We start from the raw sequence: 19,278 nt of genomic DNA, 5'->3' as shown, positions 1-19,278 counted from the left end.
TTGAAGCAACACATTAGAATGTATGACATTAAGGGGTAAATGATAAAACTGTACAAAAGGAATGTGGTACATTTATACAAAGTAAAAAAATAAGTTTTTTAAACAAAACCAAATACATAGAAACCCAAAGGCTATACGTTTTATTGAAGTCATAATTGTCCCTTCCCTCCACATTATCTTTGGCTTCTCTCCTGGTGTGGCGTCTTCCCCTGTGCTGCTGCTACTGACTCTCCTGTTTCTGCTGACTCACTGATGCGTGTGCCCCGCCACCTCACGGCATGGATACTGACCTGCAACAGATAACCTGTTACCTTTGACTAATGGACAAAAGATTTTGTCTATAAAAACAGATTGTACCATACACTCTGATATGTTGCCAGACAAGTTTTCTCCGGTCTGTTCTATTGTTTTCCTCTCCAACAACACATGGTGTGTCCACTCTGCATGTCACTGTCAACCATGTCATCCAGATCGTCACTAATTAGACTTTAAGGTCCTTTTCCGACTTTAAGGTCCTTTTCCTCACATACAAAGCTCTACACGTACAAGGAACAAGCTACATGGCTAACTCTCTTATAAACTACACACCAGCTAGAACACGATCATCAAATGCAGGCCTATTAGAGGTCACCAGAAGCAGTCACAAGAAGATTGGTGATGTGGCCTTTGTCAATTACAACCATTATGCCCCCTACAACCATTGAAACCACTCTGCCCCCAACAACCATTGAGACCACTCTGCCCACACAACATCCACTCTGCCCCTTACAACAACCACTCTGCCCCCAACAACAACACTCTGCCCCCCAGGACAACCACTCTGCCCCCCACAACAACCACTCTGCCCCCCACAACAACCACTCTGCCCCCCAGGACAAGCCCTCTGTCCCCCACAACAATCACTCTGCCCCCTACAACAACCACTCTGCCCCCCACAACAACCACTCTGCCCCCCAGGACAAGCCCTCTGTCCCCCACAACAACCACTCTGCCCCCTACAACAACCACTCTGCCCCCTACAACAACCACTCTGCCCCCCACAACAACCACTCTGCCCCCTACAACAACCACTCTGCCCCCCACAACAACCACTACAACCACCCTACTTCCCCCCGAGGCAAGTAGGGTGAAGTGCCTTTCTCAAGGACACAACGTCATTTGACGAACCGGCAACCTTCTGATTAATAGCCCGACTCCCTAACCGCGCAGCCATCTGACCTCCGACCATCTTTGTATACACGCTTTTGACATTTCTATTGGGGGATTTGGATACAGCTAATTAGTGAAGATCTGGATGACATTTTTAATTACTGTTTTAAACTTTTTTCCGATTATTTTTTTTCTTATATTCTAAATGTTGGCATTTGGGCCCAGTATCCAAGACATGGTTTGATGTTTTAGCCTGAGAAGGTTTTCAGTAGAGATATATATTACATTTTTCTCTTACTTTAGGACCAGGCTTAATCCATGTCTAGGAAACTGGGCCATAGAGTTTCAATTTCTATTACATAGGATTAAAATAAAGATTTTTTTTTGCATGATCCGAATGCCTGTCTTTATAAATCAATGCATTACATGTAATTTTATTAATTATATAATATATTAACGTGAACTATCAGTTAAAAGTAGTATTAGTACCAGATTGAGATATTGAATGAAAGAATTAAGGTGTCTTTGTTTAAAGTCAAAAATAAAAAAAGTAGTTGTGCTTCAAACTGCCTCCGAGTGCAAATCCATAGTCGTTTAACACTGTAGAAGTCAGACAGTTGACAGTTGACAATTGACTGTCAAGAAATGATCTAATTTTAGTGGTTTGAAAACCGGTTTAAGCATTTCCCTGAATCAAAACAAGAAGCACCTACCCGCTTATAAGACATTGAATGTTCAAAAACTAAGCTCAGTTGATAAGGCGTACCCTGTCAACAACTGTTTTTTCATGTAAGATTAAGAGATTTTTTCTTGTTCACTTGTTCTGAGGACGTTCTCTTTTACTAAATCTATAGATTAAAGAATATATTCAATGACATTTTAAGTCTAGCTTTTTATTAAATGATTGAATTGCAACCTTGTGGTTTAGAAAATCTCTGTTTATTGTATTTAGCGTGACTGAATGTCTCAAGAACACCTCAGGATGATGTATTTCGCAACTTTTCTTGTGGTGATTTTAGCTGTCTCACAAACGCTGAGTCTGGTAAGAGTTTTACCTGAATTCTTCCTTGTTACTGTTGTTTATTGCAACTGTTTGTTATTTGAAAATATGAATTAATCTATCATTCTTTTTCCCTACTTCAACGTAATTTTGTTTAATACACTTTCTCCTAAGCCGGAACCCAGGATCAAGGGTAAGGTCTTAATTGTTGACATTGAGACAATTATTATTCTTTAATTAGTATGCTGTTATGCTGTCAATCAGGATGAAGACACGAATGGCCAAGTAGAGGATGATCAATAATATTCACAATCACACTTCTCTCCTTTTTTTTAAAGAAATTGAGGAAAATAAGGACATCTCTGAAATAAATAAAGGTAAAGTTGTGTTGGGGTGCAGTGTCGTTTACTACTATCACCATTTTACCACAGTACTTTACAAAATGACTTGTTTTGAATGTCAAGTGTCCCAACATTGTTGACCATTTCTCCCTTGTTCTTTTAGATATGGGACTAATGGGTGGAGACATACTAGAAGTGAGAGTTTGTATTGTATACAATGTTATTCTAATCATAATATTTTGAAGAGGGATCTGAACACCATGCTACCACACTCTTAGTCTAAGTATCTGTTTTCTCCTTATGATCCAGCTGAATCCCAACCAAAGGAACGCCATACTGAATACTGATCAGCTATTGACATCTCCAGTTCCCTACGTTCTTGACAACAGTCTAGGTAAAGGTCACTCTTAATAATGTATTGCTGGGTCAGTGTACTCAATGTGCTCATTATTACTTTTGACTTTTCTTGAAGACATGAATGCCAAAGGAGTTATCCTACGAGCTTTAGACCAGTTCAGACTGAAGACGTGCATTAACTTCAAGCCAAGGACCTCTGAGCTGTACTACATAACTGTTCAGAAGTTAGGCGGGTATGTCAATCTTTAATTATGCGGATAATACATTTTGATGATTTGATCAGAAAATAAGCCAATTGTAGGATAGATATATGTGTACAATTCTTGCACATAATTCCACAGATGTACAAAATATTATCCAAGATGGATATATTAACAAGAGTTTTCCATCGGATTGCTGTTGTCAGATATTTTGTTTATCTAAGATAGAAGCTTTTACATTGTCAGACAGATATAATAGGCCTATTGTTGCTGTTCCATGTGTTTGTAAGTCATAAGAGAAAAATGCTTAATTTATTATGTTAGGGATATCACGCTGTAGACTACATACAAAAACGTGTTTGTCTATGACTATTCTTTTGTAGATGTTTCTCGTATATAGGTAGAGTAATCGCCAACGGACAAGTGTTATCTATTGGAAATGGTTGTGACGATATGTCAGTAGTGGAGCATGAGTTCATGCACGCGCTTCGCTTCTATCATGAGCAAGCCAGATATGAGAGAGATGATTACGTGCGGATTGTCTGGGAAAACATATTAAAAGGTATGATTAGGTAATGGTGCACAATTTGAATTCCAAGTGATGTCTTTGAACGGTTCATTATTTGAGGTATATATTTTGTGTGAGGTACATATTTTGTGAGTGGGTTTTGTGATTTGATGATGACAGGTTACGAAAGGAATTTTGCCAAATCAACGGTCAATGACACCACCAACCTAGATACTCTATATGACTACATCTCAGTGATGCACTATGGCAAAGATTTCTTTACCAACGGCAACGGATCCACCATCATCACTCTTCAGTCCGAGTTCCAGGATGTGATTGGCCAACGCCTGGAAATGAGCCCCAACGACGTCCTGAAGATAAACAGACTCTACAGCTGCAGTGAGTAGGCCTACAACAGAGGCTGCTGATTAACATCATTTTTTGTATGTCCTTGCGAAATAAATGTTCCAGATTTTAGGATCATCCCAAACTTGGCTAATCAGTCACTGCCTTGTGTATCGCCTCCTTCTAGATAAAAGTGTTGCGTTTATGGAATACTGCAGTTTCTCGGAGGAGGGTATGTGTGGGGTGAGACGCTGTTCGAGGATTGTGGAGAACAACTGGAATAGAGTGGCGAGCGCTGTTGGGGGTCCTTCTAGTGACCACACCAACCTGGGTACCAGCATGAATGGTAAAACATGGAAATCATTTGAGACTGTGTGTCAAAATTCTAGCACGCAACAATTAATGAATGAATAATATTTATCATAGTCAATATAATTGTACGTCTTCATACCTTTAAAGCGGGCATGCTGAATCTATGAATAAATATACTTCTATCTATTTTCAACTTTTCCTCGAGGGACTGGATTGTTCATGTACTCCAGCACAGCTTCAGGGCAGGAGGGGGACTCGGCCTGGCTGGAGAGCAGGAGGATGACTCCCAGCAGGCTGTGCAATGTCCAGTGTCTGCAGTTTTACTACTACCACAGTGGGAACCAGTCAGACCAGCTCAACATCTGGATCCGAGAATACCAGGATGAGAGTGACTCCAGAGGAACGCTGCGCCTCATGGGACAGATCACAGGTGGGGGTGTTTGGGGAGAGGAGGTGGGGGTGGGGCGGGTTAGACGTGATAAACACCAAGACTAAGTTCAATCTTACACACCTCTCTCAGATCGTAACATGTGTTGTCCTCTCTGTCTCTCTCAGGTCCAGCCTCTAACCACTGGCAGCTGCACCACGTGCCTCTGAACGCCACCAAAAGCTTCCAGGTGGAGTTTGAGGTGCGTAAAGGAGCAGGAAGTTCTACCGGAGGCTTCGCCATCGACGACATCAACCTGTCAGAGACCGAGTGTCCCCATCTGACCTGGCAGATCAGGAACTTTGAGAACCGTCTAACAACTAGCAGCCTTGGCACTTTTCTGTACAGCCCTCGACTGTACTCTAGTGAAGGATATGCGTACCAGATAGTGGTTATATTATCCAGGAGTTATTTTGGCACAGCTGTCCGACTGGTGTCTGGTCAGCATGACGACCAGCTCCAGTGGCCTTGTCCCTGGAGGCAGGTGACCTTCCAGGCTCTGGACCAGAACCCTCAGATCCAGCTGCAGATGTCCAAAAGGTTTAGCCTCACCACTGACCCTACAGAGACTGAGGGGGTTAATGGTGAGCTTGGATAATTACTGTCACAACACTATCATAATCCATCAACAAACCATAATAATAATACTTTTCAACAATTACTAATCTAATCTGATTTATCAAATGGCCATGTAGAGTACAATATATCACAGTGTTAAAATAAAATAAAGAAAAGTTCAATTCCCCACTATTCACAGCAACCTTCGTATGGGACAACCCACGTAAGGTTGGAAGACTTTACACTGACGAGAACAATGAGCAGTTCTATGGAAACAGTCTGTTTGGAAGACCATTCTTCAGCAGGCTGATTGACATGAAAACCCAAAACTTCCTCAAGGGCGGCGATGCCATCATCCTTGCATCCTTCCAAGGTATTGTATTCCACTTACATGGAAATACATGCCATGCATACATACTTACATGCATACATAAGTACATACATGTGCTACAACACGCATGTTAATCATGTTTGCTGCAGTGTGTAAAAAGATGTTTAGCACTCAAATAAAGCTGTTTACTCACTGTTACTCACTCCTGTTTCCATATTATGAGGTTGTTGAAAGATGCATAATAATATTATTGTTGTTTAGCATACTTAAACCAAACCTCTGAATCCTACACAGGTATCAAACAGACAAAATGTCACTGATTTAAGAGGGATATTTGCTTTAATGCCCTTTGTTGTATTATTGTCTGTGGTGGTTTGACTTGATGATACAGTAGCTACTCATTCAACGTTGTTTGACTTATTTATTGTCTTTGCCACCAGACATCTCCCCTCTCCTCCAGAACAATTCTCTTCCGTGCCCTACACTCCCACCTGTGACGTTTAGCAGCCAGACACCACAGGACCTGGACGAGGGTACATGTGCCACACGGTATGAAATACACTTGAAGTAAAGCTGTTTTGAAAGTAATACCTTATTTTGAGTGTAGCTACACTTAAATCTTATTTTCCTTGGATAAGAATTCTGAAATATAAATTTGAACCTTTGTTGCAGGTTCATTAACACCACCACTCTGCCCCCTACAACCATTAAGACCGCTCTGCCCCCTACAACCATTAAGACCGCTCTGCCCCCAACAACCATTAAGACCACTCTGCCCCCTACAACCATTAAGACCGCTCTGCCCCCTACAACCATTAAGACCGCTCTGCCCCCAACAACCATTAAGACCACTCTGCCCCCTACAACCATTAAGACCGCTCTGCCCCCTACAACCATTAAGACCGCTCTGCCCCCAACAACCATTAAGACCACTCTGCCCCCTACAACCATTAAGACCGCTCTGCCCCCTACAACCATTAAGACCCCTCTGCCCCCAACAACCATTAAGACCACTCTGCCCCCTACAACCATTAAGACCGCTCTGCCCCCTACAACCATTAAGACCGCTCTGCCCCCTACAACCATTAAGACCGCTCTGCCCCCAACACCCCTTAAGACCACTCTGCCCCCTACAACCATTAAGACCGCTCTGCCCCCTACAACCATTAAGACCACTCTGCCCCCAACAACCATTAAGACCACTCTGCCCCCAACAACCATTAAGACCACTCTGCCCCCAACAACCATTAAGACCGCTCTGCCCCCAACAACCATTAAGACCACTCTGCCCCCTACAACCATTAAGACCGCTCTGCCCCCTACAACCATTAAGACCGCTCTGCCCCCTACAACCATTAAGACCACTCTGCCCCCTACAACCATTAAGACCGCTCTGCCCCCTACAACCATTAAGACCGCTCTGCCCCCAACAACCATTAAGACCACTCTGCCCCCAACAACCATTAAGACCGCTCTGCCCCCTACAACCATTAAGACCGCTCTGCCCCCAACAACCATTAAGACCGCTCTGCCCCCTACAACCATTAAGACCACTCTGCCCCCAACAACCATTAAGACCACTCTGCCCCCTACAACCATTAAGACCGCTCTGCCCCCTACAACCATTAAGACCGCTCTGCCCCCAACAACCATTAAGACCACTCTGCCCCCAACAACCATTAAGACCACTCTGCCCCCAACAACCATTAAGGCCACTCTGCCCCCAACAACCATTTGGTTGTTAATTGTATCTGAAGTATTATGTGAAAATGATACAATATTGAAGCAACACATTAGAAAGTATGACATTAAGGGGTAAATGATAAAACTGTACAAAAGGAATGTGGTACATTTATACAAAGTAAAAAAATAAGTTTTTTAAACAAAACCAAATACATAGAAACCCAAAGTTTATACGTTTTATTGAAGTCATAATTGTCCCTTCCCTCCACAGTATCTTTGGCTTCTCTCCTGGTGTGGCGTCTTCCCCTGTGCTGCTGCTACTGACTCTCCTGTTTCTGCTGACTCACTGATGCGTGTGCCCCGCCACCTCACGGCATGGATCACTGACCTGCAACAGATAACCTGTTACCTTTGACTAATGCCCTAGGCTAATGGACCTGCAACAGATAACCTGTTACCTTTGACTAATGCCCTAGGCTAATGGACCTGCAACAGATAACCTGTTACCTTTGACTAATGCCCTAGGATAACCTGTTACCTTTGACTAATGCCCTAGGCTAATGGATAACCTGTTACCTTTGACTAATGCCCTAGGCTAATGGATAACCTGTTACCTTTGACTAATGCCCTAGGCTAATGGATAACCTGTTACCTTTGACTAATGCCCTTATTGGACTAGTAGTTAAAAGTAGTTAAAAGGCCTAAAAATATTAAGTCTGAAAAGATTGTACCCTGGTGGTGAAGGTCTAGTACTTTAATCAATAGTTTTAATTACCATGTTAAACGGCTGATTGACTCTTTTCCGATTATTCTCTTTTTCTAACTATTCTAAATGTTGGCATTTGGGACCATTTTTTTGCATGATCCTAATGCCTGTCTTTATAAATCAATGCATTACATGTAATTGTATTGATGTATTAATTATATAATATATTAACGTGAACTATCAGTTAAAAGTAGTATTTGTACCAGATATGAGATATTGAATGACAGAATTAAGGTGTCTTCGTGTAAAGTAAATTTAAAAAAAATGTAGTTGTGCTTAAAACTGCCTCTGAGTGCAGGTGGGGTCATCTTAGTTTTGTATTAACCATTTCCGTCCCCTTACATTGACAAAATAATTGTCATAGTTGTTGTCTCTTTTCTATGTATCACCCCGAGAGGTTGAATTGATATGACACATCGTGCCTGTTCTGGAGCACACCTCTCGACGGAGACTCAGTGGCCTGCAATATCGGTGGTCGAGAGTTAAAAATGTTTTGGGGTAAAACTGTGTTTTAACTGTATTTTTGGGGAAATATCTGGTACAATTGCAGTGGGAAATTAAGCTACTGTGAAACGAACTATATTAGGCTACATGCTTTTTAATCTTTTCAAAGAACCGCTAACAAATATTGATTGCGCACTGAGTTTCCTACATACATGCATGGTAACTCCCTCTACCACCTGCCAATATGAACAACAATTCAAGACAACAGAGTCAAATTAAAATGTTCACATTTTATTTAGTTTCGAACTGCATAATAAAAGGTAGATGTTGAACGAGCCGCAATCTGTGATGTAATCTTGCTAAAGGTCTGTTCCTGAGATCAGATTTAGTAGCTGTTCATGGTGCTGGTAAGCCAGTTGTTGAAGAGGCACACCTGGAGGTGAAGAAAGAGAGAGATGTAAGTGGAAGTACTCTGAAAAGGATGGCAGTTATTCTGGCAATTCATTTTACGTTAATAGCCCAGGTTTGTCTGTTCACTTCAAAAAAGTAAGTCTCAGAATTTTGACATGTTTAGAAAACGCTACAAGAAACTTCTTCTTCAGTCTCACCTTTGCGTAAACACCGGGGTTATCCCTCCCGGCACAGCCGTAGCCCCAGGACACGACACCCTGGAGCTCACCGTTGCAGACCACGGGGCCACCGGAGTCACCCTGAGAGAGAGGGAGAGAGAGGAAAAGGCGACATGAGAAGGAGACTGAATTCTAAATCTTTGGGCCTTCATGAGACTTGGATTATTTGAGAGGGGCATTAGTTGAGCAACAGCAGCCTCTACAGATTCATGTTGCTCATCACAGTACCTGGCAAGAGTCCTTGCCTCCCTCCAGGTATCCAGCGCAGAACATGGCGTTGGTGATCTGGCCAGGGTAGGAGTTGTCACAATCCTCAAAGGAAAGGATGGGGATGTTCAGGACTTACAAAAGAGCATAGGTCACTGATCATAACAACGAGATAGCCCCAAACATTGCGAACAGCCAAAACATGAACAATACATTGTGGAAAACCAAATAAGTGCCAAAGGGAAGAACCATAAGAGCATGCAGTTGAACAACATGAAACTCCCCACAAGAGTGCAAGAGTTTACCTGTAGAAAAAACAAAACAATCAACAGTAAAATATTTCCCAGCGAGTACAAGAATTTGAAACCGATACAACTAACCAACAAGAGCAACAAGTCTCTCAATACGAGTCATTGTGATCCTGGATGAAACTAACATCAGGTCCAGCCAAACATTCCTAAGTGCTGTTGTACTCCCAGCTCTACCTGTAACTCATGGTGTCACATGGAAATGTAGTCATTTTTGTTCTAGTTTCTTTCATTGGAATTGATTCATACTTGAGGGTGGATAGTGATAAAGTAGTTTGAGCATAATACATATTAGATTCTTAGCAAAATAAGGGTGATGTATGCAGTTGAAATACATTTAAAAGGACAAATGTTGAAGAATGTACTGCAGTAGAGCAACTTTAGTAAATGTAATCAAATGTGATAAACCCCAATCCCAACCATGTCCTAAACAGTGATCAACTTGTAACCATGAAACCGGAGATTCAAGGATCCATGATTTAAAGTTAGACTAAATAACTCTTTTGTGCACCAGACAATCCTGAAAAGAAATATAGAGCTCAATCCCAGAGAAAATGTACAAAGGTCGTGAATATTACAGTAATTGTTATTTTTTGTGATTGTTTTGCTAGCGTAACACAGCATGCGAGTGGTTTAGTCTCCTGTGATGGTTATGTTATGTTATGTTATGTTGTGGTAATGTTTGTGTCTGTGTTTCTTTGTTCTAATGTCCATCTTCTCTGTGATTCAAATGGAACTACTGTTATGCTAGAAAAATAGCAGAAATGTCTGACAAAGTCTAGTCAATCAACCAATCCTAAGTGTTCAAGTGACCTTGCTGTATGGACATATGTATGTAGCGGTAGCGTACTCCTCGTGTTGTGTATTGATGGCACCAGTTTGTATGTAACAGACGTGGTCTTGCTCTGCCAGAGGTTCACTTGGCCGATGTTCGCCGGGATCAAACCTGCCACCTCTGGCATCCCAAGCGCGACCACTACCAGCTACGCCAACGAAAAGCTAGCTATTCATAAATGCGGGTGGCCTGTTACATACTTGAGAAGTGAGTTTAACCTGCTACACACAGAGAACAAATATTTGAATAATTTTGAATAAAAACAAGCCAATCACAATTCTTTTTATGTGGTAAAAATCAACAATAATAAATGAGATGTCTTGTATTCCTGTGGACATAGTTTAATAATTTCTTGAGTCCCAATGGATTGCTGACAATTACTAAAAGTATTTTGTGAAGTTATTACGTTGGAATAATTTTGTGCAAAGAAATACTGAAAGGAACTAAAATGTATTCAAAATCTTTTATTTATCAAAAGATTCTCATCATAGATGCAATACGATGACAGGTTCGACAGCATAGAATGTTGAGCTGTGTGGCCACAGTGGTGGTCTGTTCCTGGGATCAGACTTAGTAACTGGCCATGGTGCTGGTGAGCCACTCGTTGAAGAGGCACACCTGAAAGTGGAGACAGACACACATTAGTGGATGTGGATGACGGATATTGATGGAATGAAATAAATACAAAACTTCTTCTTCAGTCTCACCTTGGCGTAAACACCGGGGTGATCCCTCTCGGCACAGCCGTAGCCCCAGGACACGACACCCTGCAGCTCCCCGTTGCAGACCACGGGGCCACCGGAGTCACCCTGAGAGAGAGGGAGAGAGCAACATGAGATAAAGAAGGAAATGAATGGGCAGATAGATGTTAGTTTCAAACTAGATGACATCTCTATATTGCATTACTGGGAGGTCAGAGATGCACACACCTGACAAGAGTCCTTGCCTCCCTCCAGGTAGCCAGCACAGAACATGGCATCGGTGATCATGCCAGGGTAGGAGTTGTCACAATCCTCGAAGGAAAGGATGGGGATGTTCAGGCACTGCAGCTTGTCACCATCAGCAGCTGTAAGATGTGATCGTGACAGTAAGAAAGGCAAAGAGAAAGAGGTAGATATTGTTAAGTCAGTTACACACTATCTGTTGATACTGGACATAAACAACCCAAAATCACAATACCATGGTGGTCCATACTCACAGGAGCTCATGGTGTTGCCCCAGCCAGAGACTTTGCACATGGTGCCAGCGGGGGCACAGCTGGAGGGCAGAGCCACGGGCTGCACAAAGGCGTTGAGGGTGGCGGGCTTGCTCAGCTTGATCAGCATGATGTCGTTGTTGATGTTGTAGGAGCTGTAGTTGGGGTGACGGATGACTTGGGCAGAGCTGATGAACTGCTCGTTACCCTCGTTCACTCTGATGTGGTGCTCCCCAAGACGAACCTCCACACGACTGAAAGAGAGAGAGAGATGCATAAGAAACAGTCAATGTTTTTCCCCCAAAAATTATAGGATTGCATTTACAGTAAAGTTGCAATCCATGTTAGAATGGGATGCTGGTAGAAAGCAGAGCTCATGTCAACATGGGGGATACTTACGACTTGTAACAGTGAGCAGCAGACACAACCCAGTTCTCGTTGACCAGGGATCCACCGCAGAAGTGGTACCCAGAGTTCAGAGACACCGCATGGGGCTGGGAGTGGGGCGTGCACTCATACCCTCCGACGATCTTGTCCTCCTCCGTGGCAACTGAAACCAAGAGATAAACACAGGTTTGTGTCAGGTTACGGTCAGGGTTAGATTCATAACCATCGAACTCTTCTAAGTTATTATGACTTATAATAAAATTGTTGAGGAAACCACAAGTATTAAGATTTTACTTACAAGCAGCTCCGATGAGCAGAACGAAGACAAGAGACCTCATGGTTGCTATGTGATCGTATTGATGACTTCCAGACCCGCACACCTGGCTTTTATGAAATTTGTGAATGTCCAGATCCTGCAACAGACCACGCCTTGAACACTGAAAGGACCAATCACATTCCCTGGAGAGTTTATCAGCACCTGTTTGGTTGGGGGCAGGGAAGGGGGGAATACAATAGTTTGTAACAAAATATCATATTCATAAAATATAAATAATAAAAATATGTTTAAATCAAATTTTAAACCTTATCTTTCACCACAACATAAATAGATTTTGCCTTAGAGTCTGTTTGTTTGAAACTGCAGAGAAACTTTAAGAAACTAAATATTGCAGCATTTATGTTTCTCAGAAGCCCACAGGCACATGCCTGTTTATTCAAACAATATTTCACGGCTGATTAAAACAGTGAAGCCAAATATCTTAAGCTTCCATGTTGGCCCTACGATGACAGGAAAGTCAACCCAGTATCAGCTTGCACACTTTGTGCTTTGATATGTATACGTGCATGTGTGGTTTGTTCTTGTTGATATATATGTTGCACTGTATAATCTGCCGCTCTTTGAGTTGAACTCCATGCCCCAGTTGCAACCTCAAGTCTCTGCAGCTGGTCATGTTCACATCCCGGCTCTCTGGACTTTGCTGTCTCAGCTTTTCACCAACCCTAACCTAACAAGTGGCTTTGGTTAATACAGCACAGTGTAGTAGTTATGTTGGATGACATCTGCCATGAGAATATTGTAACTTGCAAATCATGAAACCACAGCATCATTAAAAACATATTACATCAGTTGGCAAAATGTCCCCCCCGAATAAACTTAAATCCAGCGGCCTGTGCAAGTTGTAAATTCCTCCCGATCACATGTCGTCTCTGGTCCATGGAGTTCTTATTGGACAGGGAGATGATCGTGTGACCTCTTTAGAAAATCTCTCCTATATATTATTATATAATGTACCTGGGCACACAGCATAAAAAATGCCCAAGTCAAAAAGAAATAGATGATTAAAATGCTAAGAAAAACTCAAAGTTAAATCTCTCAAGTAAGGACAATCTTACTTTTCACCGTTCTTTTCAATTTTAATATAAATCTTTACAATGTTAAAGTTACCTCTTAAAGAGGATAATCTCAGTTGTTTGTGACAAAAAACTAGGGTCGGCCTTGAGGAGAGGCTATTCTGAGAAACTTTCCAGACAAACATCATTCAAGGTTGTGAATCTTACAGCTGTGTCTAGGTCAGTTCAAAATAAAGACCAAATAGCCAAACGTGTTGGTCTCATGAGCCTGCTATAGGTACTTACTTTGCCAGCTGTGGACCTATTAATTAGGAACAGAGCAATAACGAGTAATACATGTACCCCACATCTTTTTAAGGTTTTTGATCTGACCTTTGACTTTTTACATCGGTCATTGACAAAGCATTGTGCATACAAAGGATATACTGAATTTAAGTATAAAATTATCTTAAGAATTTTTCACATTAAATCCATTGATAATTTTTTGTTGTAGTTGTATTTATTTATTTTAGAGTTAGATTATGGACAGTTCATATTTTTGTTGTTATTAATCTCAATAAATAATACACTATACTAACCCTAACTACACATAAAACCTATTGCAACCCTATAACCTATTCTAACCTAGGTGGAGTACAGTGAGTGCAATAGTGCAAAATTACAGATAGTGCAACCAGCAGCTGAAAGTGACAGTGTGTAAGTAACTATTAAGAGGTCAATCAATGACTATGTCAATGACCATACAGGAGCCTGATGGCGATACAGGAGCCTGATGGCGAGTACAGTGACGTACAGTAATGCAATGTTACACCGCAGTGTATTTGTATTTTGTTGATTGGCCAGTGCTTGACCAATCAAAATGCTCAATGAAACTGGGCAGCTGCCCCGTTTGCAGATATAAACCAGGAGAAGCTTCGGATTTCCCATCAACCGCATCACACAGCAACCATGAGGTCTCTGGTCTTCGTTCTGCTCATTGGAGCTGCTTGTGAGTAGAGGCACATCTGGTGATGTTCTCCACAGTCTAATAACCTGTCTTTTCAAGACACATTTGGCATGCTGTTTAGTGATGCTAACTTGTATTGTTTTTTAATCAGACCCTGGATCTTCAACAGATTGTATCTAATCTAAGTGATGGAAATAAGGAACCTGTTTTTAAGACATGTATTAATCCTGAAGAAAGAGAAAAAATCAACGAAGATCTCCATAGAAAACGTTTTTAGGGTTCATCCATGTCTGGGAAACTGGGCCACAAAGTTTAATGGTTTTGAATCTGATCCTAAAGTGACACAAACCATGTCTTACCCTTGGTTTCAGTTGCCACGGAGGAGGACAAGATAGTCGGAGGGTATGAGTGCACGCCCCACTCCCAGCCCCATGCGGTGTCTCTGAACTCTGGGTACCACTTCTGCGGTGGATCCCTGGTCAGCGCGAACTGGGTTGTGTCTGCTGCTCACTGTTACAAGTCGTAAGTATCCCCCATGTTGACATGAGCTCTGCTTTCTACCAGCATCCCATTCTAACATGGATTGCAACTTTACTGTAAATGCAATCCTATAATTTTTGGGGGAAAAACATTGACTGTTTCTTATGCATCTCTCTCTCTCTTTCAGTCGTGTGGAGGTTCGTCTTGGGGAGCACCACATCAGAGTGAACGAGGGTAACGAGCAGTTCATCAGCTCTGCCCAAGTCATCCGTCACCCCAACTACAGCTCCTACAACATCAACAACGACATCATGCTGATCAAGCTGAGCAAGCCCGCCACCCTCAACGCCTTTGTGCAGCCCGTGGCTCTGCCCTCCAGCTGTGCCCCCGCTGGCACCATGTGCAAAGTCTCTGGCTGGGGCAACACCATGAGCTCCTGTGAGTATGGACCACCATGGTATTGTGATTTTGGGTTGTTTATGTCCAGTATCAACAGATAGTGTGTAACTGACTTAACAATATCTACCTCTTTCTCTTTGCCTTTCTTACTGTCACGATCACATCTTACAGCTGCTGATGGTGACAAGCTGCAGTGCCTGAACATCCCCATCCTTTCCTTCGAGGATTGTGACAACTCCTACCCTGGCATGATCACCGATGCCATGTTCTGTGCTGGCTACCTGGAGGGAGGCAAGGACTCTTGTCAGGTGTGTGCATCTCTGACCTCCCAGTAATGCAATATAGAGATGTCATCTAGTTTGAAACTAACATCTATCTGCCCATTCATTTCCTTCTTTATCTCATGTTGCTCTCTCCCTCTCTCTCAGGGTGACTCCGGTGGCCCCGTGGTCTGCAACGGGGAGCTGCAGGGTGTCGTGTCCTGGGGCTACGGCTGTGCCGAGAGGGATCACCCCGGTGTTTACGCCAAGGTGAGACTGAAGAAGAAGTTTTGTATTTATTTCATTCCATCAATATCCGTCAGCCACATCCACTAATGTGTGTCTGTCTCCACTTTCAGGTGTGCCTCTTCAACGAGTGGCTCACCAGCACCATGGCCAGTTACTAAGTCTGATCTCAGCCCAAAACCATCACAGATGTCCAACTCTACATCATTCCACCTTTTGTCATAGAGATTGAATCCTAATGATAAATAAAGCATTTGGAATATATGTTTTTTTGGGGGTATTCTTTTAGAAATTCAAGGTATTAGAACAGCTTTGTCTAAATTTCACAACTATATATAATCTTTTGAACGTTTGAGTGTACATGAAGAAATGTAAAATTAACTTACATGTATATTATGAGGTGACTGAGAAATGGCCGAAAAACAACTTATAGTCTTACAAGCATTATGTCAATAAGGTACATGATCACAGTGCATTAGCAGAACATGGCAAGTATAACATTCACATTCAAATAATGGCATATCATTACATTTGTAACTGAACATGAACACAAACAATAACAGAATTTAAACAGTAAAAAACAAAAGTACAGTGCTTTAACTAAAAAGTCAAATGCTCTGAATCTCTAACTTTCAAAAACAGATCAGCGTATCAGACAGTTCCAATGGTGACCTGTTTTTGTGTAGCTAGAACACACACATGGACGCATTCTGATAAGGAATCACCTAATCTTATCCTTTTTCCGCTGACTGGCCCCCTGCTGACCAATGAGGTTGTCCCGGAGCTGTGACAGCGTGTCTGTCCGTGTATATAAAGCAGGTGGGCAGGTCTGGACCTCTCATCAACCGCATCACACAGCAACCATGAGGTCTCTGGTCTTCGTTCTGCTCTTCGGAGCTGCTTGTGAGTAAATCTTTCCCACCCAGCACCCTCCTCAACAGACAGTTAAATATGTCATCAAGACACTGCATGTAAACTCAGTCAGTGATGAAAATAGAATAGTTTACTATTATTATAATACTTTCTTTTGGTTTCAGTTGCCACGGAGGAGGACAAGATCGTCGGAGGGTATGAGTGCAAGCCCTACTCCCAGCCCCATCAGGTGTCTCTGAACTCTGGGTACCACTTCTGCGGTGGCTCCCTGGTCAACGAGAACTGGGTTGTGTCTGCTGCTCACTGTTACAAGTCGTAAGTATCCCCCATGTTGACATGAGCTCTGCTTTCTACCAGCATCCCATTCTAACATGGATTGCAACTTTACTGTAAATGCAATCCTATAATTTTGGGGGGAAAAACATTGACTGTTTCTTATGCATCTCTCTCTCTCTTTCAGTCGTGTGGAGGTTCGTCTTGGGGAGCACCACATCAGAGTGAACGAGGGTAACGAGCAGTTCATCAGCTCTGCCCAAGTCATCCGTCACCCCAACTACAGCTCCTACAACATCAACAACGACATCATGCTGATCAAGCTGAGCAAGCCCGCCACCCTCAACGCCTTTGTGCAGCCCGTGGCTCTGCCCTCCAGCTGTGCCCCCGCTGGCACCATGTGCAAAGTCTCTGGCTGGGGCAACACCATGAGCTCCTGTGAGTATGGACCACCATGGTATTGTGATTTTGGGTTACAGGCTGTTTATGTCCGGTATTAACAGATAACTTAATATTGTGTGTAACTGACTTAACAATATCTACCTCTTTCTCCTTGTGTTTCTTACTGTCACGGTAACATCTAACAGCTGCTAATGGCGACAAGCTGCAGTGTCTGGACATCCCCATCCTTTCCTTTGAGGATTGTGACAATTCCTACCCTGGCCAGATCACCAACGCCATGTTCTGTGCTGGATACCTGGAGGGAGGCAAGGACTCTTGCCAGGTACTGTGATGAGCAACATGAATCTGTAGAGGCTGCTGTTGCTCAACTAATGGTCTCACAAAATCACAAGTGTCATGAAGGCCTAAAACTTTTGAATTCAGATTCCTTCTCATGTTGCCTTTTCCTCTTCCTTTCCCTCTCCCTCTCTCTCAGGGTGACTCCGGTGGCCCCGTGGTCTGCAACGGTGAGCTCCAGGGTGTCGTGTCCTGGGGCTACGGCTGTGCCGTGAGGGATAACCCCGGTGTTTACGCCAAGGTGAGACTGGACAAAACGTTCTTCATGCTGTTTGTTAGTTTGAGTAATAATTCACGTAACTGGATGTGATGGCTTTTATTCAGTGGTGGATATTTATAAATGTATTTATTGCTGGAGGCAATCTCATGAATCTCTATTTGTCGGCCTTTGATAGATAAAAACAATTAATCAAAAATACGTATTAGTTATGTATGCTAATTGTACATGGTTAGACCTGAGGTTAGAATAATAAAAATGTTGCAGAGGCCAGTAAAGCTCATCGGAGATGAGTCAGAATTGTGAATGATTGTTTTCACATAACACCCACTAACGTGTCTCTCTCCACTTTCAGGTGTGCATCTTCAACGACTGGCTCACCAGCACAATGGCCAGCAACTAAGTCTGATCCCAGCAACAGACCTCCAGCACAGTTACACTTTACAAATAAAGTGTAAAAAAAAAACAATGACTTGTCTCATGTATTTTCTCATGACCAATATTTATAAGTATCTCCATTGCCAAAGGGTGTTTGGCTTAATTATTATAACAGATGAAAAGTGTCTTCGCTGAAATTAGTCCTTCAAGAAGTTCTTATTTGTAGACCAATCAGAAGTATGTTATGAAAACTGCAGGTGTAATTTAAGAGCAGGGGAATCTAGGAGAGCACGCTAGGTGTCCTTAATGCACTTTCTCTACGGTCTCTGCTTGCGAGCTTTCTTTCCTGAGCTCTCATGAATGTGAGTTTGCTTTATGCCATTGGCAAGTCTGTGCCCCTGCTCTTTCGGGTGTTTGTCTGCGCGCTTAACAGAGTTGTATGATATGAAATGATTCACTTGTGAAACTGAGTTGACGCAACCTTTGTGCAAATAAATGTAAGCATATGTCTGTATCTGTGTCCTCAGACCATACACAGACAAAGACCTATCTTGGACATAGGTAGGAATTATTCTAGTGCTTGACCAGTGCTTTTTTATTTTGATTTATTTTTTAGCAGAACTTAAATTCATTATTTCTTTGAAAAGAAAATGGTTTGACTGAATGTAATCTTTGGGTTTAAATGTAGTAGTGTGGCTTCAATAGTCTTGCTGTATTGTGCAGCATTCTAGAAATTATCTCTGCATGTGATGGAGGAATGCACAGGGCATGCAAGGGGTGTGTCCCAATAGCCCTTCAGTATGTAGTGTGCTGTGTGCACGTGAACACGTGTGCACGTGACATTGAGGAATGTGCAGCATAGAAATTCAACTTAATTTGTATTAAATCTGGTTGTTTTAATCAAGATTATGCTGCAACACGTTTTTTCAGTTTATTCCCAAAAATTCCCGTTAACTCCCAAATATTTCTGTTATTTCCCATAAATTCCCATGGGAAGTTTCCAACTTTGAAAAATCACGGAATTTAGCAACTCTTCTCAGCAAGTTTGAGCAACAGCCCTTGTGAAGCCACTTCTTCTTTTTGTACCTCTGCATTCATCGACAAAACATTGTGATGGAGCACATTCTTTAAACAAT

The 19,278-nt window shown here is 42.4% G+C and overlaps 3 protein-coding genes across 5 annotated transcripts; 2 read left to right on the top strand and 1 right to left on the bottom strand.

Annotated features, from left to right (window-relative positions):
- The first annotated feature begins 2,799 nt into the window (after positions 1-2,799).
- Positions 2,800-7,561, top strand: LOC134023860 (meprin A subunit beta-like). The gene is made up of 11 exons (XM_062466219.1): positions 2,800-2,884; positions 2,963-3,080; positions 3,431-3,609; positions 3,736-3,954; positions 4,088-4,246; positions 4,418-4,642; positions 4,768-5,223; positions 5,397-5,570; positions 5,969-6,077; positions 6,201-7,265; positions 7,483-7,561. The coding sequence occupies exons 2-11, from the start codon at positions 2,965-2,967 to the stop codon at positions 7,559-7,561; spliced, it is 2,781 nt and encodes a 926-aa protein (XP_062322203.1). The 5' UTR covers positions 2,800-2,884; positions 2,963-2,964.
- Positions 7,562-8,691: 1,130 nt separating this feature from the next.
- Positions 8,692-12,441, bottom strand: LOC134023501 (trypsin-1). 3 transcript variants are annotated; one of them, XM_062465665.1, is made up of 6 exons: positions 12,281-12,441; positions 11,995-12,145; positions 11,599-11,849; positions 11,330-11,466; positions 11,108-11,209; positions 8,692-8,854 (listed from the first exon to the last, which is right to left on the bottom strand). In XM_062465665.1, exons 1-6 carry the CDS (start codon positions 12,318-12,320, stop codon positions 8,807-8,809), a joined length of 729 nt encoding a protein of 242 aa, XP_062321649.1. In that variant the 5' UTR covers positions 12,321-12,441; the 3' UTR covers positions 8,692-8,806. The 3 variants fall into 3 exon arrangements, with proteins under 3 accessions (XP_062321649.1, XP_062321650.1, XP_062321648.1); XM_062465666.1 differs by lacking the exon at positions 11,108-11,209 and adding an exon at positions 9,030-9,131; XM_062465664.1 differs by lacking the exon at positions 8,692-8,854 and adding an exon at positions 10,850-11,018.
- Positions 12,442-14,159: 1,718 nt separating this feature from the next.
- Positions 14,160-18,204, top strand: LOC134023859 (transmembrane protease serine 9-like). Its single transcript, XM_062466218.1, has 12 exons — positions 14,160-14,320; positions 14,650-14,800; positions 14,946-15,196; positions 15,329-15,465; positions 15,586-15,687; positions 15,777-15,818; positions 16,428-16,566; positions 16,701-16,851; positions 16,997-17,247; positions 17,397-17,533; positions 17,687-17,788; positions 18,120-18,204. The coding sequence occupies exons 1-12, from the start codon at positions 14,281-14,283 to the stop codon at positions 18,165-18,167; spliced, it is 1,551 nt and encodes a 516-aa protein (XP_062322202.1). The 5' UTR covers positions 14,160-14,280; the 3' UTR covers positions 18,168-18,204.
- Positions 18,205-19,278: the final 1,074 nt, after the last annotated feature.

This window comes from Osmerus eperlanus, chromosome 7 (assembly GCF_963692335.1).
Source record: "Osmerus eperlanus chromosome 7, fOsmEpe2.1, whole genome shotgun sequence".
Taxonomy (NCBI): Eukaryota; Metazoa; Chordata; class Actinopteri; order Osmeriformes; family Osmeridae; genus Osmerus; species Osmerus eperlanus.
Note: the sequence above shows the minus strand (reverse complement) of the source record. Positions and strands in the feature narration are given on the sequence as shown.

Excerpts from the sequence above, each read along its gene's own strand:
- LOC134023860 (XM_062466219.1), top strand. The coding sequence starts at position 2,965 with ATGAATGCCAAAGGAGTTATCCTACGAGCTTTAGACCAGTTCAGACTG. Across the intron at positions 3,955-4,087 it reads AAACAGACTCTACAGCTGCA|ATAAAAGTGTTGCGTTTATG; the intron begins GTGAGTAGGCCT and ends GCCTCCTTCTAG. Across the intron at positions 6,078-6,200 it reads GAGGGTACATGTGCCACACG|GTTCATTAACACCACCACTC; the intron begins GTATGAAATACA and ends CCTTTGTTGCAG.
- LOC134023501 (XM_062465665.1), bottom strand. The coding sequence starts at position 12,320 with ATGAGGTCTCTTGTCTTCGTTCTGCTCATCGGAGCTGCTT. Across the intron at positions 12,146-12,280 it reads TCTGCTCATCGGAGCTGCTT|TTGCCACGGAGGAGGACAAG; the intron begins GTAAGTAAAATC and ends TCTTGGTTTCAG. Across the intron at positions 11,850-11,994 it reads GCTGCTCACTGTTACAAGTC|TCGTGTGGAGGTTCGTCTTG; the intron begins GTAAGTATCCCC and ends TCTCTCTTTCAG.
- LOC134023859 (XM_062466218.1), top strand. The coding sequence starts at position 14,281 with ATGAGGTCTCTGGTCTTCGTTCTGCTCATTGGAGCTGCTT. Across the intron at positions 17,534-17,686 it reads GAGGCAAGGACTCTTGCCAG|GGTGACTCCGGTGGCCCCGT; the intron begins GTACTGTGATGA and ends CCTCTCTCTCAG. Across the intron at positions 17,789-18,119 it reads ACCCCGGTGTTTACGCCAAG|GTGTGCATCTTCAACGACTG; the intron begins GTGAGACTGGAC and ends CTCCACTTTCAG.